The following is a 24,436-nucleotide window of genomic DNA, read 5'->3' on the forward strand; positions in this document are numbered from 1 at the left end:
AAAAAAAAAAAAAAAAAAAAAAAAAAAAAAAGCTGAGGCAATAACTTGTAATTCAGCAAAGAGAACTCCACTGGGAGCTAAGCAAACTCCACTGGAGCTGGTCTGAGTATATCGCTTTCTGGCAATCTAATCTGATTTAGGAAAAGAGCTTAGAAAAATAATGACAGGATCAATCAGCTAAGACATTTAGGAAAATCACCACCATCTTTTATTTATTCTAGAGACACAGTATTATCGTGCTAGGGGCAAACACACTGAAATACATTCCAGGACAACTACGGGGTACCTAAAAGGTAGTAAGTAGTAAAAAAAAAAATTGTAAGATAAACATACAGAAAAAGATACAAAATCAGCAAACATAATAAATTCAATTACATACATGGCTGTCTTTAGGGGACATTTTTCTATATTTATATAATAGCTTCTTACCTCACCATCAATATTTCATCAGCAACAGAAAAAAAATCATGTGGGTTTGAATGATTAACTTATAAAAAAAATCTTAAAATATAAGTCCACATGGGACAATCAGATTTAAACGTACAGTTCTCTTACCGGATTTGTGATTGTGATGATCTCTCCTTCATTAACCGTCAATTCATTATTTCCAGGTTCAGCAGCAAAATCATACATAACCCGTGCCTACCAGGAATGGAGAGGAAAAGAGGATGTTACAAACAGGTGTGCAGTTCACTTTCTAAGCATGCTGCTTTGAACATGATAGTGGCTGTGGCTGTTTCGGAAGAAAGAAAGACGTTACCAAAATGACTCATCTGCTCTACTGCTACTGTGAGGAAGAATAACATCAAGAGTGTAGCCCTGTTATGTCCCAGAGGCAGGGGAGGTTTCTGGCAGCTGACCACACTGCATTTAGAGATCAGCCCTGAAAAAGTAACTCAAAATATTTCTGAGTTACAACTATATTGGTTGAGTGCAGCAGCTCATACCTGCAATGCCAGCTACTTGGGAGACTAAATAGCGGGAGGATTGCTTGAGGCTAGGGGTTTGAGACTAGCCTGGGCAACAAAGTAAGATTCCATCTCTACCAAAAAATTAAAGAAAAATTAGCTGGGCATGGTAGCCAGCACCTGTAGCACCAGCTACTTAAGGGGCTAAAAATAGGAGGATTGCTTGAGCCCAAAAGTTCAAAGTTACAATAAGCCAGGATTGGGCCACTGCCCAACCTTGTGAATCTTGGATGCATGTGTATGTGTATGTGTCTCTCTCTTTAGCTGAGAGTCAGTGTTCCCCAAATGAATGGTGTGTGTATTTCCACTGCTTACCTCCTAAGAGCAACAGGTCTGTTGTTGTTGTTAATGGAATAGGTGGGGTTTTTTTCCTCCCTGTTTTTTGTTTTTTAGGGAGAGCAAGGCCAGGAGCGGTGGCTCACACCCCAGCACTTTGGGAGGCCAAGGTGGGCACACTGCATCCTTGACCTCCCATGCTCAAGCAATCCTCCCACCTCAGCCTCCCCAGTAGCTGGGACTACAGGCGCATGCCACCGTGACCAGCTAATTTTTGTATTTTTTGTACAGACAGGGTTGCCCAGGCTGGTCTCAAACTCCTGGGCTCAAGTGACTTTCCTGCCTTGACCTCTTAACATATTGGGGTTACAGGTGTGAGCCACTGCGCCCAGCCCTACATGAAACCTTAATTTCATAAAAGATAGACTAGGAAGAAGCTATTCTGGCTGGAGTGAGGAGGGACTACTCTTGTAAGCTTTTCTTCAAGAGGATCCTTGAGACAGGATCTGGAAACGGATTCCCTGGAACGCTGCTGTGCACGTATCCCAGTGTTTTTAATCACTGTGTTAAAAACAAAGTATGTGCTTAAAATGTTTTACATATACCTTTATAATATATAATCCATATTTTTAAATCCCTTTCACATTCTAAGTGATTGTCTTTCACAGACTATCTTCCTGAAGTCCATCCTATAACTGGGATTACATGTGCTAGGAAACATGAGGTTTAAAAGTAATGTCCTAAAAGGCAAATTCAGGTTTACTGACAGGGCTAGTTTAATAGGACTAATGCAAGCGCACTGATTTAACAATATTTACTGAACATCTACCATATGGCAAGACCTTGCAAGGCCCTTTGGTTGGCCATTGTCCTTTCTATGTATTTGCTTAATGATGCCTGAAATTATTTTAATGAGGATAAAGGTTCACATTTAGTGATAACAGGCTAAGAAAAAAAAAGCCAAAATACTATTTTGAAATACCTAAAAAATAGTAAGATGGATTGGTGGATGAGTATGTGACAAAGCAGGTACTGAATCTAGATGGTGGGTCTATGGTATTCAATTCCAATCTTTCTCCACATCTGAAATTTTTCCTAGTAAACTGTTGGGAACAAATAAAAGGTGGGTGAGCCTGTGAGTCAAGACAGCCCGGTAGCTCCTCATCTCCGCCCTCGGAGGCTGGGACCAGAGTGGAGAGCATGGCAGGGTGCCCGGGGCAGCAGGGCGGCTCCCTCAGGGCGTCACCAAGGACAAAGCAGCCACGCTGAGGTGTTTTCCTCATGCAGCTGCAAAAGTGGACAGAATTCTGTTTGTCATGTTATGGGGTGGTTTCACTCTTGTTACCCAGGCTGGAGTGCAGTGGTGCAATTTTGGCTCACTGCAACCTCTGCCTCCCAGGTTCAAGCAATTCTCTTGCCTCAGCCTCCCGAGCTTCTGTGATTACAAGTGCCTGTCACCACACCTGGCTAATTTTTGTATTTTTAGTAGAGATGAGGTTTCACTGTGTTGGTCAGGTTAGTCTTGAACTCCTAACCTCAGGTAATCTGCCCACCTAAGCCTCCCAAAGTGTTGGGATCACAGGCATGAGCCACCATGCCTGGCCGGGGTGTTTTTTTGTTGTTCTTGTTGGTTTATTTTAATTTTAATTTTTTTTTAGATGGAGTCTCTCTCTCTTCCCCAGGTTGGAGTGCAGTGATACAGTCTTGGCTCACTGCAACCTCCGATTCCCTGATTCAAGCAATTCTGCCTCTGCCTCCTGAGTAGCTGGGATTACAGGCATGTGTCACCATGCCCAGCTGATTTTTGTATTTTTAGTAGAGATGGGATTTTACCATGTTGGCCAGGATGGTCTTGATCTCCTGACCTTGTGATCAACCCGCCTCGGCCTCCCAAAGTGCTGGGATTACAGGCCTGAGCCATTGCGCCGTGCCAGTGTTTTTTAAAAACATGTTGCATCAACCTCAATCCTTCCTGCCACGAGGACAGACAGGAGAGAAAGGCAGGCAAGGAACAGGCTGGAAGGAAGCGAGCCCCAAAGAGGAGTCTGGGAACCACGTAGCCATGCTGGGGGCATGAGGAATCTGCTGTTGTGTTATCAGTCCTCAAGAATCCTGCTGAAATTTTTATAACTCCAGTCAAATCCAATTAGTCTCCAAATATAGACTACCTAAGCCTCAGCTGGGCACGGTGGTTCATGCCTGCAATCCCAGGACTCTGGGAGGCCAAGGCAGGTGGATCACCTGAGGTCAGTAGTTCGAGGCCAGCCTGGCCAACATGGTAGAAACCCCGACTCTACTAAAAATACAAAAATTAGCCAGGACCTTAGAATCTGGTGAAACCGAATATGAAACAAGTCAGAAAGAAAGAAATGGAAGTGGCCTTGCACATTTAAATATTACTGAGCACTTACTGCTATGGTTTGAGGGTTTGGACCCTCCAAAACTCGTGTTGAAACTGAATCCCCAAGGCAGTGGTGTTGGGAGGTGCAGCAAATGGGAGTGTTTAGGCCACACAGCCATGCAGGCTTTGTCCTCATGAGGAGATCAACACTGCTACAAAAAGGGCTCAGGGGAGTGGGTTTACTCTCGCCTACACTTCTGCTGTGTGAAGACACAACACCCTTTCCCCTGGAAGAGGCAGCACTCAAGATGCCATCTTGGAAGCAGAGCTGGGCCCTACCCTCGTCAGCACCTAGATCTTGAAGTGCCTGCCTCCAGAATTATGAGGAATAAATTCTGTCCTTTGTAAGTTAACCAGTCCTAGTTCTTCTGTTATAAGCACAAAACGGACAAGCACACTCACAGAAAAACGTTTATAAACTGTGTAAGTTTATTTAAAAGACTGAATTAAGACTTAAATGGATGCTTCTTCAAAATCTGAACTGAGAATAATTTTGGAGGACAAAAGGATTTAATAAGCATAGCTCCAAATAAGCATAACATGTCAACAGAAAAGAATACTGACCATTCAGCCCAGAGACGCTGAAGCTTCAATGAAACTGAAAGCCTTGGGGCGCCATCTCCCAGCACCCCTCTTTTCTCTTTCCTATCCTTGCATTTTGCCTCCACCTGTTTTCTCACTTTCCCCTTCTCACCCCTCCACTTTTTCCTCTTGTCTACCACTGACGTATCCAAACAGACAGAGGTGCTGGCCTCAACCCCAACTGCCAATCAGTCTATTTTCCACGTGGCCTTTGAAAGACCATTTTCCTATACTGCCTTTTCCAATGTTGGCTTTGCTTCAAGAACTTGTTCAGAAATTCAAGGGAAAGAAGGATTGGGCAGCCTTGAGAAGTGAAATTTTGCATAAAGAGTAGGTAATATTGCCAGATATAACTAGTTTACCCTCTCTAAATGGCAAGCTTGGTTAACTTAAGCACAATTGTGACTTATACAATTTTACGACATTTAATGCCTTCCTCAATCTTGACTTAAGATCATGAGAAAAAACAGAACTTACTTTCACAGACCCTGAGCATTATTATGCTATTAATATATGTTGATGTATTTGTCCTTATTCTAAATGGTGAAGGCATAAATGCTTTCCAACATAAGTAGTCCCTCCTTCTCCATAGTTTCACGTTCCTTGGTTTCAGTTACCTGCTATCAACCACAGTCTGAAAATATTAAATAGAAAATTCCGGAAATAAACAATTTATCAGTTTCAGAGTTCATGCCATTCTGAGTAGCATGATGCAATCTCACACTGTCCCACCCGGGACGTGAATAATCCCTCTGTCTGGCATCGCTACAATGTAGACACCGCCCACCCAACAGTCCTGTAGTAGCCGCCTCAGTTAGCAGACTATCGGGCATGGCAGTGCTCATCTTCAAATCATCCTTATTTTAATGACCCTGACGCACAAGAGTAGTGTTGCTGGCATACTATAACTGTTCTACTTTATTATTAGTATTTTTGTTCATCTCTTACTGAATCTAATTTATAAATTAACCTTGTTATAAGCATGTATAGAAAAAACATAGTACACATAAGGTTTGGTAGTATCCCTGGTTGCAGGCATCCCTGGAGGTCTTGGGACATATGCCCTGTAAATAAAGAGGACTGCTGTGTATCAGTGATATCCACAGCTTTTGTTAAACCTTGTGCTTATTCCACTGTTATTTGAACCAAATACAGAATATTATAATCGCTATAAAATTTCAAGCTATTAGATTCAACCCGTTGCTCCAACCTATTAACAGCTTTCTGAATTCTGAAGCCATCATCTAATTCTCCCTTATCTTTTCCTGCTGGAAGTCATCAAAAAAGCCTGATGAGCATGGCTTCTATAGTTTCACCAGTGTCATCATTCAAATCGTTAAACTATGGCAGGGCCAAGTCAGCTGCATGTGATAGGAAGCTCCAAGGGGATGTGGGTCAATTAATATCTAATGTTCCCAGAATGCTGCTCTTAAAATTTCCAAACAAGGAAATGAAGTTTGTTTCCTTAAATGTTTAGAAGCAATTTCTTTAACAATCCATTCAAAAGAATAGTCAAGATGACAGAGTTTGGTTAAAGTTTTAACAGTTGTTCTAGTAAAAGCTCTTTTCCCAACAGAAGAAATTTCTGAAAAAAACTGGTAGCAGCAATTGAGAATGAATAAAAATTTTAAAATATTTTGTACGTAAAATTTTCAAGAATAAATTACTGGTGAATTAGTATGTTCTTTAAAAATGTTTTTTTTTCCTAAAGTGGGTTTGTATCTGTTATTCTGAAATATAATGCACTTAGAGGAATTTTTTAAACTGTTGGTCAATTAGACAAGCAGTCTGGGAAATTTTCAAGTCAAACAGAAATGCAAATAGAAATTCACTGAGTAGAATTATAAATTCCAAAGAAATACTTAAACTTACATCTGAGTGTAACAAAAGGCAATTGTACAATTTGGGGACAGGGGCATGCGGCAGGGTTCTGAATACTTAAAACACATAAATCAAATTATACTATACTCTTCCAAACTCTTCTCCCTCTCTCTAGTTCATTCATGCAGAACGGCCCTGGAAAGTACTTAGACCACAGGAAATATGAACTGAGGCCACACTGTAACCAAACTGTTAGAGATTGGGATGATTTTGCAAGCTGTTCTACCCACACTCACCGAGGTCAAAGCCTCTATACGCAGTGTACACAAGAACAATTAGACAAAGATATCTTAACAGTGGTTTGATGTGGTGGCATCAAATGGCCATATCACACGTACCATCAACGTTACCAAGTAATGTGCCAAAACAGATACTTCTGAAACCCACGTGTGACTGCCTGTTCTGTGTCGTACTTTGTAATTAAACACAGAAATTTAATTGGATATTTTATTTTATTTGAGAGACAACATCTTGCTCTGTCACCCAAGCTGAAGGGCAGTGGTGCAATCATGACTCACTGCAGCCTTGAACTCCTGAGCTCAAGTGATCCTCCTGCCTCCACCTCCTGACAGATAGGACTATAGGCACACGCCCCCACTTCTGGCTAATATTTTATTTTTAAATTTTTTGAAGAGCTAAAATCTCACCATATTGCCTAGGCTATTTTTTTTAAAGGCTGTGTCAAAATGGCTGCATCATACAAAACACTTTGATTTGGCTGCTTTAAATGAGGGGTTGCTTTTCCTTCTTGTGTATAGGACCAGATGGTAAACATTTTAGAGTTTGCAGGCCATTCAGTCTGTCTGCTGCTGCAGTGCAAAAGCCACCACAGACAATATATAGACAAATGGATGTGGCCGTGTTCCAACAGAACTTTTATTTACAAACTGCACAAGACAGGCTAGATTTTGTTCATGGGCCATAATTTGCTGACCCCTATAACGTGATCTAGAACAAAATTATTATATAAAAATCACTAGTCTTAACATAAAGCAGAAGTCATAAAGGAAATAATATTTTCAATTCATATCACAAAGTGTTAAGCTTCTAATATATAGAGTTTCTAGAACTCATGAAAAAGACCAGCAACCTAATATAAAAATGGGCAGAGGAACAAAGAGTTCATTAAAAAAATACAATGGCCCTTAAGTATATCACAAAATAGTCAATCTCACACACACTAAGACAGACAAATTAATCTGGTAGACATTGCCAGATCCCCATTGCCTCAATTTGGGGTTATAGGGTTATACCATTTAAACTTCTACCAATATTATATATGAAAGCAACGTTTTTCTACAGCTTCACTAACAGAATAAATCACTCCACTTTTGGATTTCTGCAAATCTGATGCTAAGGAATACTACCCCAATATTGCTTCTACTAACAGGGAACTGATTAAATAAACCAGGCTATGTCATCACAATGGAACATTATGTAGCAGCAAGAGAATGAGAACAATCTATATACCCAGACATGGAATGAATACACGGTCAAAAAAAGCAAATTGTGGAACAGGGCACATAGCATACTACCTTTTTCATGAATAGAATATTTACATTTGCCAGTATTTCTCTATAAAGAAGGACTTGATAAAAAAAAAAACAAAACAAGAAATTAATTTTAAATTGGTCACCTAGAAAGATGGGAGAAGACGATTAGTGATAACACAAGTGGAAGTGACATTTATCATGTTCTTTTTACATAATTTAACTCTGTGTGTGGTGTGTGCTTGCGTGTGTGTGTATCTATATAGACATATATACATATAGATATAGATAGATATATATCACCTATCCAAGAATTCTAAATTAAAATGACAGGAAAAAGACATCGTGTACAGTAATAGCAGAAGATGAAATATTTAGGAATAAGCTTAAGAAATGTGTAAAACCTATCTGGAAAAAATCTTGAGAATTTCTCAAATGACACAGAAAAGTGGCAAAAAACGAGGGCGCGTGGTATGGTTTGGCTGTGTCTCCACCCAAATCTCACCTAGAATTGTAATAATCCACATGTGTCAAGGGCAGGACCAGGTAGAGATAACTGAATCATGGGGGTGGTATTCCTCATACTGTTCTTGTTAGGGTGAATAAGTCTCATGAAATCTGATGGTTTTATAAAGGGGAATCCCCTGCACAAGCTCTCTTGCCTGCCACCATGTAAGATGTGCCTTTGCTTCTCCTTTGCCCTCTGCCATGATCGTGAGGCCTCCCTAGCCATGTGGAACTGTGAGTCCATTAAGCCTCTTTTCTTTATAAATTACCCAGTCTCAGGTATGTCTTTATTAGCATTGTGAGTACATACTAATACAGCATGGTGGATTGTAACAATGGCCACAGTAAATCTTCCCACCCCTTTATCTACCAATTTGCAGTATGACTTTGTCACTCTCCCCATTAAGACTCTGGATGATGGCCAGGGGCAGTGGCTCGTCTCTGTAATCCCAGCACTTTGGGAGGCTGAGGCAGGCAGATCACCTGAGGTTGGGAGTGTGAGATCAGCCTAACCAACATGGAGAGGCCCTGTCTCTACTAAAAATACAAAAATTGGTCAGGTGTGGTGGCGCATGCCTGTAATCCCAGCTACTCAAGAAGGCTGAGGCAGGACAATCACTTGAGCCCGGGAGGCGGAGGTTGTGGCGAGCTGAGCTCATGCCCAACAGGACCGAAACTCTGTCGCACCTCCAACCCCCCAAAAAAAGACTCTGGAAAAGTTCAGTTCATGTGTTTACTCTGGCCAACAGAATGATAGCAAATGTGACACTAACATAGGCATGAAAAGCACTTATACATTGGGGCTGCCCTCTCTTGTTACCAGGATCACCTGTGCTACCACTGAACCTGCCTGGGTTAGTAACTCTGCAGATCCAAGACCACATGGAAAGAGGCCTGCATCATCCTAGCTGTATAAGGTGAGACCCCAAAATGAAGGAAAGGCCACCAAGACTATCCAGCCTTAGTTGAGCTCTCCGGATCACAAGAACCACGCATCGTCAACACACAGAACCATAAGCAATACGAAGTATTTGTTGTTTTAAGTCTTTATGTTTGGGGATAGTTTGTTATGCAACAAAATGGATTCATACAAAGAGTCTCCCCATATTTTTAGATGAGAAGCCCCGATATCATTAATAGCACCTCCCCTCCTCTCATTAATTCTGATAAAAATTACAAATAGAATTTTTTTTTTCTGAAACAGGACAAACTAATCCTAAAATTCATCTGGACATAAAAACAAACAAGAACGGCCCCCAATCTTTTTTTTTTTATTAAAAAAAATAAAACAAGGAAAAACTAGAAAAGTACAAAGTCCACAAGTCCCAAAGACATATAGAAATGTAGGTAACATGATAAAGATGGCATGTTATTGTTTTAGAACAAATGAGTAACTATCTGGAGGGAAAAAAAATGGATTCCTATCTTACTCCTCACAACAAAATAAATCGTATGATGGGTCAAAAATTAATTTGAAAAAAAAAGTAATCACATATCTAATGCCCATATTGGGATTTCTGAGCAGCATTTTTCTTTAAAAGGAACCAGATTTACTTAGAGAGATGGCTGACTCCAGGTTTCAGGGGGAAAAAACATGAACCCCATATAAAACATACAAGGTGGGCCTGGAACATCTTTTCCTACCAATTATCAAGGACACTAGCAAAGCCTACTGGTTGTATCAAAAAGACAAAGGCACCAATCTGACGATGAGCTTACTGTCCAAATGTGGAACAATACAAGCATCAGTAGGGATAATGACCACAATGGACTGAAACATTAAATTTGCTTAAACTCATGAGTTCATAAAAACTAACTAGTCATCATTATAGAATACCACGAAACCAATTCATTTTGACAACTGGTAAATAAAGCCAAAAGAAAAAAAAAACAACAAAAAAACCCAACCATTTATCCTTTAAAATCTGTACTATGAAGTAACCAAGTAGTAGATAAAAGTTTCTCCTTATACAAGTATTTCAGCTGATAAATGAGGGAGTAATAGAATGAGATCATTTTTTTCAGTCCCCAAAGATTTAATTCATCTAAGCATAGTAGATCACAAAGACAACCAGACACCATTTGCCTTCTGATGGAACACAATTCCGGTTATGTTAAAAAAAAAAAAAAAAAAAAAAAAAAAAGAATGTGAATCTTATTCACCCTCTAAATCCTCATAACAATTTACAAGAAAACAAAATAATATCTTAAACTATGCAATGAGCGTTAAGGTAAGAAATCCAGGTTCTACAGAAATCCATTCTAACAAATCCCAAAGACAAAAACAAGTAGGGGATAAGGGTTGGGGGTGAGGTAAGGGAACCTATAAATGAAGAGACTTAGAAGACTGATCATGATCGCAATATGTAGACTTTATTGGGATTCTGAGTCCAACTGCAGAAATGAATATGAAATTTGAAATCTTAAAGGACTGTGATATTTTAAAAGTATTCACTTTTTAGGCATCAAAATAGTATTGTGGTTATATTTTTAAAAGATTTCCTCTTTCCTCCCCATCTTTACAGGTATACACGAAAATACTTACAGATGAAGTGTTAAAATACCTGCCATTTCTTCAAAAATAATGCAGAAACAAGAGACACTCATGGGGTCTTGATGAAATAAGAAGGCAATGAGTTGGGTGGTTGCCAAAGGTGGATAATGGTTACAAACGGCTTCATTATACTTCTACTTTTGAATGTGTTTGGCATTCTCTGCAATAAAGTCTTTAAAAAAAAAAAAACAAAACATTAAAAGTACCAAAGAAATCTTAGGAGAATTTCTAAAAATACTTTTGCAGCAGAGGAGGACTTTATGAAATAAAATCCACAAGTTCTTAACAGGGAGAAAGGGAGAAATCTCTCTTCACCCAAAATAAAACATGCCTGCCTGGCAACAGCCAACATAAGGTAAAAATCAATGACAATCTGGGGAAAATGTTTGCAATTCATAACACAGACTAAAGATTGGTTCTGTTACTCTAAATAAAGAGTATGAATCAGTGTAAAAAAAAAAAAAGGCTTTTAAAATGTAAAACCTCACTCACAAAATAATATAAAACGAAATAGTTTATTTCTCACCTATCAGGCTGGCAAAAAATGAAAGCGAAACTCTGCTAACACCATGTTGGTGAGGGCATACAGTTTAGGGAAACAGGTATCCTTACATCGCGCTAACAGACAGGAGAGGCAATTTCGTAATGCCTGTAAGGATTACAAACACACATGGTATCTAAACCAGAAATTCCACTTCTAGGGACTTATCCCCTAGAAATACACTTTTGCAAACTGACATATATACATGGTTATTCACTGCAGCATCACCCAGAATAGCAAAAGACCAAATACAATTTAAAAGGTAGGACTGGCTAATAAAGTGCAGGATCTCTATGAAATGGAGTACTATAATGCAGAAAAAGAATGAGGATTTGCTTACTTTTCTGATGTGGAATGATCTCTAATGTATATCTATTAAATAAGAAAATAAAGCAAGGCACACCATTTGTGTAAGAAAGAAGATGGGGCAACGTAGAACATGGATTTGCTTCTGTATGCACAGGAAATCTCGGTAAGAATGTAAGAGAAATTGGTAACGCTGCCCCTGAGGAGAGAAGATGACTAAGGAAGAGGAGAGGCAGGAGAGGAATTTTCGGTGGGGTTTTTTTGCACTTTTTTTTTAGTGTTTTTTTTTTTTTTTTTATTTTTTTTTTTTCTTTTTTTGATGTTTTAGTTTTTTAAACGTGAACCTATTATCTAGTAGGAAAAATTTAAAAATTTAAAGCATTGTCTTGGATTGTCTCTACCTAGGATGCTCAGAGTTATGTTGCAAACACCAAAATTTATGAGAGAATGCTTCCTTGATTATAACAAAGCACAAAATACTCCAAAGTTTAACTAAAAAGCTGATTAGATGGCTAAGAGAATCTGCATTAAAGGCTACTTAAGGGGGTAAACCATATTCCTGGACTTCTCATTCTGAGAATTAACAGTTTCAGTGTATATAAATACACACCTACACTTTTATTAATACAACAACAAAAGCAACATAATGAAGTTAAAGAGGAAAAGTTTCTAAAAGTGCCAAAGGGCACTAATGCTAATCATTTTTTAAATATCCCTCAAAATGTTATGCATCTGACATAGGTGTTTGCACGTACACAACTAGTCAAAGCACACATGCCCAGAACCAATGAGAACCACAGTATATGCTTCCATACTTTTAACATTTCTTATGTACTCGTCTACATTTCATTTATCTAGGACTTCTATTTATTCATATTTTATCTGAAAGACTCTTCCTATCAGCATAGCTACTCTGTTCTTTATCACAGCTGCAAGGTTACTAACCTACTATTTAACCCCTAGGGCAAGGCACATTAAAACTTACTTTGCTGTGGCTAAGAAAATAACCTCACCACCAGCCCCAAATTAAAACAGCTTTATTGCTTTTTCCAGCTGTAAAACTACATGCTCACTGGGGGTGGGGAGACAGGAATATAAATACAGAAAAGTTTAAAAGTGAGTAATAGCCAAATCCCAAACCCCAGAGACAACTGATAGAAACTTACTCCCGGTTAACAGTGCCTGTCTCCCACACCCTCACCAGTGTGTGTATTTACAATGTCTCACCTCCTCCCCAAAGTGGGAGGAAATGAAATTACTGGCAACATACCAATGATAAGCTGCCTCTGAAGCCAGGCACATAGGTTCAAATCCCTAGGCCACTGTTTCGCCAGTCTTAAAAACTCGGACTAATTCCCTAAAGTATCAGTCTCAAACTGCCCATGCCTCGTGACACAAAGGAGAAATAAAGTAATAAAAAGAAAGCCCACAGAACAGGGACCAGCACATAGGGCCCCATAAATGCAGGTGCTCACGACCTTTGTTTTTAACATTACATGTACATTCACATGTACGAAAACTTGTGGCATAACTATTGCCTCTTTCCAGTCCACCAAAGGCTCTAGAACTAGCCTAGAGTTCAAGGGAAAGTAAAGGCCTGATTCCTACGAAAGGTGATTCTGCTACATTGCCAGCCAGTAAGGGAACCTAGTCATCTGTGAAACAACAGTTACTACATACATGTAATTCAAATCCCAGAATGATGGAGGGGAAGACAAAAAATGTATTAAGAAGTAATGTCAAAAATTTCCAATTGGTGAAAACTATGACCCACAGATCCTAGAAGCTGAATAAATTCCACAGAAAAAAACACACACACAAAGAAAATCACACAAAGACACATCATAGTCGTTTCAGAATATCAGCAACAAAGAGAAAAGCCTTAAAATCAGAGAAAGGAAAAAAACAGATATATTATTATCTACAGAGGAACAAAGAATAACTGCAGAATTCTCCAGAACAATATGATACAAGCCAAACGTCACCTTAAAAGTGTTGAAAAATAACAAATACTACCAACCTAGAATTCTATATCCAGCAAAAACATTCTTCAAAAATGATGGTGAAATAAAGGCATTTCAGACAAAAGCTGAGAAAAGAATGTGTCACCAGCAAAGCAATACTACAGGAAATATCAAATGTGCTTTCACCTGAACGAAAATGATACTAAATGGAAAACTGAATCCACACAAAAGAAGGAAGAGCACCAAAAATAGTCAACATATGAGTCATGCAAAAAAAAAAAATTGTTTAATTTTTCCGAAAGAAAACTAATTTTGAGAAGATAACTGACTTTCAAAACAAGAGTAACAACAACATATTTTGGGGTCTTTAATACTGGGAAATAAAATGTGCAACAAAAATACAAAGGCCAGGCATGGTGGCTCATGCCTGTAACCCCAGCATTTTGGAGGCCGAGGTGGGCAGACCACACAAACTCAGGAATTTAAGACCAGCCAGGGCAACGTGGAGAGACCTTGTCTCTACAAAAAAATACAAAAATCACCTAGGCCTGGTGGTCTGTACCTGCAGTCCCAGCTACTCGGGAGGCTGAGGTGAGGGGATGACTTGAGCCCAGGAGGCTGAGGCTGCAGTGAGCTGTGATTACGCCACAGCACTCCTGCCTGAGTGACAGAGTAAGACTGTCTCAAAAGGCAAAAAAGTAGCACATAGGACAGGAAAGGGAAATGGAAGTCTACTATTATAGAGTTCTTATGGGTGAGGTGCTGTAGTACCAGAAGTTCGAATGTTCTACGACATGCATGCATATTGTGAACCTAAGAGTGATCATGGAACGGAGAGAAGGGAGGGAGGGAAGAAAAATGGAAAGGAGGATTGTGAATTCTGAGAACCATGGCCTAATGTAAAGCAGTTTTTGATGTCCAGTACTGTAATCAGACATTTCATTTTTTCAATTAATTTCTATTCCAATTAATTCAAATAATTGTAGTTATGGAGTATGTGTAAAATTCAGATATACTTCTTTAAACAACTGAAGTCAAACTAAATCAATGGTTGGTGGGAATATAATATGGTACAGCCACTGTAGAAAGCAGTTTGGTAGTTCCTCCAAAAGTTAAACACAGAATTACCATACGATCCCGCAAATTCCACTCAAAAGAATTGAAAGCAGGGACCCGGATACTTGTACACCAATGTTTACAGCAGCATCATATAACCAAAAGGTGGCAGCAACCCAAATGTCCGCTGACAAATGAATAAACAAAATACAAAGGAATATTAGCCATAAAAAGAAATGAAATTTGGATACATGCTGCATTACAGATGAACCTTGAAAACATTATGCTAATTGAAATAAGCCAGACACAAAAGGACAAATAGGCCAGATGTGGTAGCTCATGCCTGTAATCCCAGCACTTTGGGAGGCTGAGGCAGGTGGTTTACTTGAGGTCAGAAGTTCAAGACCAGCCTGACCAACATGGTGAAACCCCATCTCTACTAAAAATAAAAAAAAATTAGCTAGGCACGGTGGCACACGCCTGTAATCCCAGCGGAGGTTGCAGTGAGCCAAGATCGCACCATTGAACTCCAGCTTGGGTAACAGGGCAAGACTCTGTCTCAAAAAAAAAAAAAAAAGAAAAAAGAGAAATATATGATTCAATTATATGAGATACCTACAGTAGGCAAGCAAAGCCAGCAAGTAGAACAGGGGTTATCAGAGGCTGGGGGCAGGGGGGAAATGCAATACAGAGTTTCTATCTGGGATAGTGAAAAAGTTCTACAAATAGTGGTGATGGCTACACATCGCTGTGAATATATCTAATGTCACTGAATCATGTACTTAAAACGGTTAAAATGGTAAATTTTATGTTATGCATATTTCACCACTATTTTTATTTTAACTAAGATTTCGTATACTTTGTAGAGATTTATTTACATTTATTTATTTATTTTTATTTATTTACTTTTTTTGGACAGAGTCTCGCTCTGACACCCAGCCTGGAGATGCAGTGGCACGATCTCGGCTCACTGTAGCCTCCACCTTCCAGGTTCAAGCAATTCTGCTGCCTCAGCCTCCTAAGTAGCTGGGCATTACAGGCATGTGCCACCATGCCTGGTTAATTTTTTTTTTTGTATTTTTAGTAGAAACGGAGTTTCGCTATGTTGGGCAGGCTGGTCTTGAACTCTTGGCCTCAAGTGATCCACCTGCCTCAGCCTCCCAAAGTGCTAGGACTACAGGCATGAGCCACTGCGTCCAGCCTTATCACTATTTTTAAAAGACCATACAAATAAATACAATGTACAATTGTGGAATAAACCAGAATGGTACCCTACCTGCATGCTCCTTCCTTCTAAGGAGTTAGCCTTATTCAGCTGACAGCTGATGCACCCAAGCACTGACCAAGCCCCCTGGCAGCCAGCAGTGCCATGGGCTACAAAGTCAAAGAAATGAAGATATGCTCTTAAAAGTGACCTGAGAGGTGCTTCCAGGAAAAATAAAATACTTTAAATACAGTCACCAAGTACTGTCAGATGTACTAAGCTTGACAATGAAAAACCACTATCAAATTTTTGCTTTAGGGAACTCTTGGGTGTTACATGTAGGCCCATGACCTCTATATCCCAACTTCAGAAAGTTAAAAAAACACCACTGCACTCCATCCTGGGCAAGAGAGCAACACTAAAAAAAAAAAAAAAAAAAAAAAAAAGAGAGAAGCTAGGAAAAGAGACTCCCCCAGCAAACTCTAACAATAACGTGCATGTGAGCCCACCCAGTTGCACTGGGACTCCTGGTTCCTCCTCCCATCCACACATTGATGACAACTTCGCTACTCTCTCCTTCCCATATTGTTTAACCCACTTGTCTGTCACATCCTTAAAAAAAGAAACCCTCCCTCAACCCCACATATTCCTTTGACTAATACCTTCTCTTAACATCAAGAAATTCACATTTCAGAGAAGTTGTCCACATGCCCTGTGTCTACTTCATCTGTTACTCACGCTTCATCAGCACTAGCCAAGCCTTGCCCACAGACACCACTGAAACGGCTCTGGCCAAGGATACCTGCAGCCTTCTTACTGCTAAATCCAATCACCATGCTAGGCCCTCATCCCGGCTGACTGCCTGGCTACATCAGACATTGCTGTCCACTCCTCCTTCTTAAAACACTCTCCTCCCCAGCCTTTCCACACCTGCCTTCCTCTGGTTTTCTTCCTTCCTTTCCGCCTTCTCTCCTTGCCCAGGTGTTAGCCAGGCCACACTGTAAATGCCTTTGTTCCCCGGGGTCCTACACTCTTCTTACTCTGGATATTCTCCCTGGGTGACATCCACTCTGATGACATCACCTGCCATCTTTATACTGATGAATCCCAAGTCCATCCTGAGGTTCAGATTGTAAATCTGTCACCTATCAGATTCCTGCATGCAGTTCCAAGGGCACACACAACACACCAAGCAAGGCCTCATCAGCATTCCAGTACAGAACCTGCCTTCTCCCCAGCGTTCCCCAGCTACTTCTAGATGGAACCTCTCCTACGAACTTGCCCAGAAAGAAACTGAAAGGTGTGACTCCTCCTCTCATTCCTTTCCACCTCTAAGAAAGGCCTACTTTCTAAATATTGCTACAACCTACTCACTTCTCCCCATGCCATGTGTGAGATCCATAGTCCAAGTCATCTTTAATCATTTTCATTCACTTCAAAAGCCTCCTCCAGCCTCCCCACACCTGCTGAGCCTTGCTCCCATTCATCTTCTGCCTGCAGCTGCAAGGATCTTTTGAACGTGCACACTGGGTATTGCCCCTCTTGATCCAAACCTTCCAATGCTTCCCACAGCTCTCACAAGAAAGTCCTCGCAATGCCTGTAACACAGTAGGTGCTCAACACCTATTTGTTCACTAAATGAACCCCAATGTGAATAAACACAGCTTATAAAGAGGCTGACCATGTATCCTCATCTGTCCAGGCCAGCTCCAGTTTGTTCCTGCCATCTCAGTGGAATTAATGGTACCCTCTTTATTCTTGAAAGTATTCCGGTTTGGACCCCCCCAAAAAAATATGATCACCTGACCCCCAACACCTCCATGGCCTTGTCACTTAAAATTCTTACCTTCAACCATAAATTCCAGACTTATTAAACTATTTTCTTTTCTTTTTTTGAGACAAGGTCCCACTCTGTCACCCAGGCTGGAGTGCAGCGGCGCATCACAGCTTACTGCAGCCTCAAACTTCTGGGCTCAAGTGATCCTACCGCCTCAGCCTCTCAGCATACTGGGATTACAGGCATGAGCTACCACACCTGGCCTGAACTCTTTTCAATTCCATAAACAAATCACAACCTTTCCTCTTTCTTCATCTGACTAAATCCTACTCACTTTTCAGTCTCAGCTTAGATTTCACAAGCGGGAAGCATTTTATTTTTTTGAGGCAGAGTCTCACTCTGTCGCCAGGCGCTAGGCTGGAGTGCAGTGGCGCAATCTTGGCTCACTGCAATCTCCGCCTCCTGGGTTCAAGCAATTCTCCTGCCTCAGCCTCCGAGTAGCTGGGACTACAGGCGCACACCACCACACCCAGCTAATTTTTGTATTTTTTAGTAGATACGGGGTTTCACCATGTTGGTCAGGATGGTCTCGATCTCTTGAGCTCATGATCTGCCCGCCTCGGCCTCCCAAAGTGCTGGGATTACAGGCGTGAGCCGCCTCGCCCAAACTGGGAAGAATTTTATGACCCACAAAATTGGTTACATACCTATCTCTCCCATGGATGCCCTTGTAACACTACCCTTCCCCTATGATTTTATGGCTGCTGTGTAATCGTTGCTTGTGGACATGTGTGCATTCTCTAAACTGTAAGCTCCCTCTCGGTCTTGCCCAGCACAGTCATTTACCATGGAGCACAGCGCCTGCTACCTAAGAGGTGCTTACAGAGTTCAGACTTCACTGCCATTTCCAAATAAATTCAATCTTACTAGTTCAGTTTTCCAGGTACAGAAAGTACAATTTCCTCGAAATAAAAAATTTCATTAAGTCTAGGTTTACTGCCCCAGATAAAAGAACCAAAAGCCAATACTTTAACAGGCAATCATTAAACTTTTAAACTTATAAACTAAACTTTATTTTGCAAAATGCCAATGCTTATCTCCTACATGTCTTAATTACACTTTTTCTAAATCTCTACCAGTTTGAAGGACGAATTTTCCCCCCAAGAGCCTACCCAGGTTTTTCTGCTTAAAGCCATCATCAGAGCCAATTAGAAAATTCTGCATTCTCTGGGGGCTAAAGCCAATGACTAGCTACCAGACTGAAGCTAGGTAGCTGATATATTTCTATTTTATCAACAAATATTGAATAAGGCAGTTATTACAAGAGTGTTGTTCTAGGTGGAGACAGTGGTGAAGAGCCAAGGACAAGGTATCCTCCTTTCCTCAGAAGCACTGAAAGCATTAGGAGAAGAGACAGCCATCAATACACAAAGCAATTCCAGGTGGCGGTGAGCACAATTACAGGAGTTAATCAGGTGATGTGACAGAGTAAGGGCTTTAAAGGAGGTGGCTGAGGAGGGGTCACTGGGCTGACACCTGAATAAAGAGGGGTCTTGCCAGTGAGGAACAAACAGGGGCTAGGTAGGATGTGGGGTTGGGGGTGGCAGGAGGCCCAGATAAAGGGCTTTGTAAAGCCAGGTCAAAACAAAGCCATACGTCAAATAATACAAAGGTACATTTACCAAGAGAGTTTTAAAAATTAATACCTTAGGCCGGGCGCGTTGGCTCACGCCTGTAATCCCAGCACTTCGGGAGGCTGAGGCGGGTGGATCACGAGGTCAAGAGATCGAGACCATCCTGGTCAACATGGTGAAACCCCATCTCTACTAAAAATACAAAAAATTAGCTGGGCATGGTGGCGCGTGCCTGTAGTCCCGGCTACTAGGGAGGCTGAGGCAGGAGAATTGCCTGAACCCAGGAGGTGGAGGTTGCGGTGAGCCGAGATCGCGCCATTGCACTCCAGCCTGGGTAACAAGAGCGAAACTCAGTCTCAAAAAAAAAAAAAAAAAAAAAAATTAATACCTTATTTTCTGCAGGGCTTCCCTGCTGTTGTTTCTGTGCAAATAAATTAGCATTCAGAGATAAAAAGGAATATTTACATAACCTACAAATAAAATACACTGAATATACTACAGGATTGCAGAACTACTAAAACCAGAACAGACAACGTGTAACCTATGATGAGGCTTCCTCCCTCCTTCCTGGGCTCACCATGGAAATGACTAATCCATCAGGACAGGTACAGGTAGCCTGGCTCCTTCCCAGCATGGCCTCCCCACACTCCTGCTTGCCACCTGCAGTCCCCAAAACTCAACAATAAAAATGGATGAAATTTTAAAAATACACATTTTTCAGTAAGAAAACTCCTATAGAATACACATCATCTGGGTTATTCAGCTTTTCCAAAGATCTACACCATCAGGAAAATTTTAGCCTAACCATTTTTCTTGGTCTTTTAAAAATAAGTACTGTAAGGCTGGCTGCAGTGGCTTACCAACTGTGATTCTAGCATTTTGGGAGGTGGAGGTGGGCAGATTGCTTTGAGCTCAGGAGTTCAAGACCAGTCTGGGCAATATGGCAAAACCCCATCTCTACCAAAAATACAAAAATTAGCCAGGCAGTGTGGTGCACACCTGTGGTCTCCACTAACTGGGAGACTGAGGTGGGAGGATCACCTGAGCCCAAGATGTGGAAGCTGCAGTGAGCTGAAATCATGCTGCTGCATTCCAGCCTGGATGACAGTGCCAGAGCCTGTCTCAAAATAAATAAATAAAATACTACAGACTCTCCTAGTTTCATAAAAAATTTACTCTGAAAATATAATTAGAAGAATCTTTTCTTTTTACGATTTTTGAGATGGAGTCTTGCTCTGTCGCCCAGGGTAGCAAGGCAGTGGCACCATCTGGGCTCACTGCAATCTCCACTTCCCAGGTTTAAGCAATTCTCATCCCTCAGCCTTCCGAGTAACTGGGATTGCAGATGCACGCCATCAGGCCCGGCTAATTTTTATACTTTTCCTTGAGGCAGGGTTTCACCATGTTGGCTAGGCTGGTCTCAAACTCTTGGCCTCAAGTGATCCACCCACTTTGGCCTCCCAAAGTGTTGGAATTACAGGCGTGAGCCACCATACTCTGCCAAAAACAATCTTAATGACTCAAGGTCACTATCATCACCATGAATTATTGTGTAAGGTGAAAGACACTGAATACTTACTTCCCACGTCTCAGCTTTCACACACGAATAATGACAGAGTCAGCCTAGATGATCTGCCAGAGTCTCTACGGGCCTTTTTAAAGAATTTAAATACTTTATATCAAAGTATTTAAAGAACATTACTAAAGTGAAACATACCGATCTTTAAGCTACTCAAAATGATACTTCTCCTTAAGGTCAACAACATAAATACACATACAACTAGGTTACATGAGGACTATGGGTCTCTGCTGTAAGCCATACTTGGCCTGAGGCCAGTATTCTTAACTATGATTTGTTTTTATCAATAGTTCCTCTTTAGGCAATTTCTCTTCTAGATTTACAGAACTAATGTAAACCTCGCCACAGAACCACGGCTGACTTTTATTGCATCACAAATGGAAGCTCAGGGATATGGTAAAATAAGACTGCCAAAGAGAATTAAGTTGGTAAAATAAAATTTGAAGAGCTAATTTAAAGTTATTACACAAAAATGATAGAATGATTCATACTTGGACAAAAGAAGAGATTTTTGCCTCACAGCAGCTGACAGAGGGGAAAAGATTACCAAATGAAGGATTCATGGCCTCAGAAGGCAGAGAAGCTGAAAACAATCTCATCAGGGGGTGCTGAAGGGATATATGCGCAGCAGGACGGGCACCTCGCACCAGAATTTTGCCAGGATCCTTTTTCCCTTCCAGCTGATCCTTCTTGCAAACCATTAACACTGAAAGTGTTACAAAAGCACCTCGGATCATTTTGTAAATTATTACATGGCAGGAAGATACTGATTCATTAAAGGACTCAATCAAGTTACAAGAGTAAGGAACAAAAGCAATACAGAATTTAGCATTTACTATCGATTCTTTTCAAGGTTCAATCTTGGGTCCATGAGAACCACAGTCTAACCTAACCAAACCCAGGAGCTTGCCATAAATCTCAAAACTATGACTAACAGAAGAGTATCACACAGCCTGTATTCCACACAATCAATTTAGAGATACACCCATGCTCTCTATGCTTTATATAAAATATGTGGCATATTGAACTCTTGCATTTAGCAGGATACTCTCTAACACACAGGGGCAATTCTGACCCCACCAACTGAACCATATGCTTACCACAAACCAGTTGTGATTACAGTAAGTTATTGTCGTAGCTATGGAATTGCATTATTACATAGCTAATGAAACACGAGTTCAAAAAAGAGTAATTATTTCCAAGAAATCTAGTACATGGCTAAAAAGTTTGCTGTCAAAATAAGTGTAGTTGAGACAGCAGTTAAGACAAATGGGGCCAGGCACAGTGGGGCATGCCTGTAATCCCAACACTTGCCAGGATCCTTTTTCCCCTCCAGTTAATCCTTCTTGCAAACCAATAAACACCAAATACAAAAAATCAACTGGGCATGATGGTGCGCGCCTGTACTTCCAGCTACTCAGGAGGCTGCAGCAGGAGAATTCCTTGAATTTGGGAGGTGGAGGCCACAGTGAGCCAAGGCTGCACCACTGCACTCCAGCCTGGGCAACAGAGTGAGACTCTGTCTCAAAAGAGGGGTGGGGTGGGGGAGGGGAGCGGAAGGGAGGGAGGGGAGGGGACAACAGCCAAAGCAGACCTCCTTCTTGCCTGGGGGCTAGATTGGCTTTGTAGGACTAACATTAGCCACAAGATTAGAAATGATTTACGAGTCATGCAGCTGGAAGCTACAGGATTCTGACCCTCCCTCCACTGCTCCTAATATTAGTGCTTGAGATATTTTGCAGACCCTGCACTTGATGGATCAGCTGGGCAGCACCCTGATCAGTAAACTGGCTCATTTGATCTTGTGACCCCCACCCAGGAACTGACTTGGTGCAAGACAGTTTTGACTGCCTATGATTTCATCCCTGACCAATCAGCACTCCCGACTCACTGGCTTCCCCTACCCACCAAGTTGTCCTTAAAAACTCAGCAGGTAGCTAGGTGTGGTGGCTCAGGCCTGTAATCCCAGCACTTTGGGAGGCCAAGGTGGGCAGATCACGAGGTCAAGAGATTGAGACCATCCTGGCCAGCATGGTGAAACCTCATCTCTACTAAATATACAAAAATTAGCTTGGCGTGGTGGCACGCACCTGTAGTCTCAGCTACTCAGGAAGCTGAGGCAGGAGAATCACTTGAACCCAGGAAGTGGAAGTTATAGTGAGCCGAGATCATGCCACTGCACTCCAGACTGCTGGCAACAGAGTGAGATTCCGTCAAGAAAGAAAGAAAAAAAGAAAAGAAAAGAAAGAAACTCTATGAGTACACTGATTTGAGTAATAAAACTCCGGTCTCTGGTATTGCATGAACTACTTTATCCACTGCAATTCCCCTTGTCTTGAGAAATCTGCTCTGTTTAGGCAGTGGGCAAGGTGAACCCAACAGGCAGCTAGAATTCCAGCATTTTGGGAGGCTGAGGTGGGCAGATAGTTTGGAGCCAAGAGTTCAAGACCAGCCTGGCCAACACGGTGAGACCCTGTCTCTACTAAAAATACAAAAATTAGCCAGGCGAGGTGTGAGCCTGTGATCCCAGCTAAGTGGGAGGCTAAGGCAGGAAAACTGCTTGAACCTGGGTGGCAGAGGTTGCAGTGAGCCGAGATCGTCCCACTCACTCTAGCCTGGGCAACAGAGTAACACTCTGTTGGGACAACTAAGTTCCTCTTCAAAGACTCAACTTTCTGTTCGTAAGTTGTAAAAGTTGTAAATCAATCCTACCCCTCTTTCCTCTGCTTGCAAAATTGTGTGTTTACCCTATATGGAAAAAGTTTAAGTCTTAGTCAATCGGGATCAGCTTAGATTGTGTGGTCCAACCCCAGCCAACAGGGGAAGGACACAGAAAAAGGAACTGCATTAGAGTTAAAAACTCCTTCCCTCCTTTGTTTGGTGTGCTCTTGCCATTGTAACCTACACAAGCAGTACCCTTCTGCAGAAGTAAAAGTGCCTTGCTGAGAAATTTTTCTGTCTAAATGGGGGTTTCTTTTGGCTACATTGAGCAATTGTTTCTGACAATCTATCTAAAAAAAAAAAAAAAAAAAAACAGGAAATAAATTTTTAAAATCTAGAATTCTGTACTCACGATGCTTTGAAATTCTCTTCAAACTATTTAAGCTCTTTTAAAATAAAAAATGGGAATTGCAATGAATTGAGTGTGGATTATGCAAAAATGGATCATTTAGCATTGCAATCAGAGGCACACAAAGAAAAGATCATAGCTGTCTATCAAAGGATTGGTAAGTAAATGTACATTATACATTTTAAGTTAAAATAAGATAATCAGTACAGTTCACTCTTGAACAACACAGCTCTGGTCCACTTTACATGCAGTTTCTTCTACTTCTGCCACTGGACACAGCAAGACCAACCCCTCCCCTCTCTTTTCCACCTACTCAACGTGAAGACAAGGAGGATGAAGACCTAAGGCTCTACTTCCACTTAATAGTAAATAGATTTTCTCTTCCTTATGATTTTCTCAGTAGCATTTTCTTTTCTCTAGCTTTACTTTAAGAATACAGTATATAATACACATAACATATAAAATATGTGTTAACTGTTAACAGGCTTCCAGTCAACAGCAGACTATTAGTAGTTAAGTGTTGGGGGAGTCAAAAGTTATACCTGAATTTTCAACTGGGCAGGGATTCGGTGCTCCTAACCCCCATGTTGTTCAAGGGTCAACTATATTTCCTTTTCAATCTTCATTTCTGTCAATTCTTTTTTTT

The 24,436-nt window shown here is 41.0% G+C and overlaps 1 protein-coding gene across 2 annotated transcripts in view; it reads right to left on the minus strand.

Annotated features, from left to right (window-relative positions):
• Positions 1 to 24,436, minus strand: part of SNX9 (sorting nexin 9) — a 112,268-nt gene that overhangs the window by 70,970 nt on the left and 16,862 nt on the right. For both annotated transcript variants that reach the window (XM_037741924.1, XM_017538628.2), the window contains exon 2: positions 556 to 642. In XM_037741924.1, the coding sequence (XP_037597852.1) occupies positions 556 to 642 (87 nt within the window). The remainder of the gene's footprint in view (positions 1 to 555; positions 643 to 24,436) is intronic.

The sequence above is a fragment of the Cebus imitator genome, unplaced genomic scaffold, assembly GCF_001604975.1.
Source record: "Cebus imitator isolate Cc_AM_T3 unplaced genomic scaffold, Cebus_imitator-1.0 Scaffold6, whole genome shotgun sequence".
NCBI classification, from domain to species: domain Eukaryota; kingdom Metazoa; phylum Chordata; class Mammalia; order Primates; family Cebidae; genus Cebus; species Cebus imitator.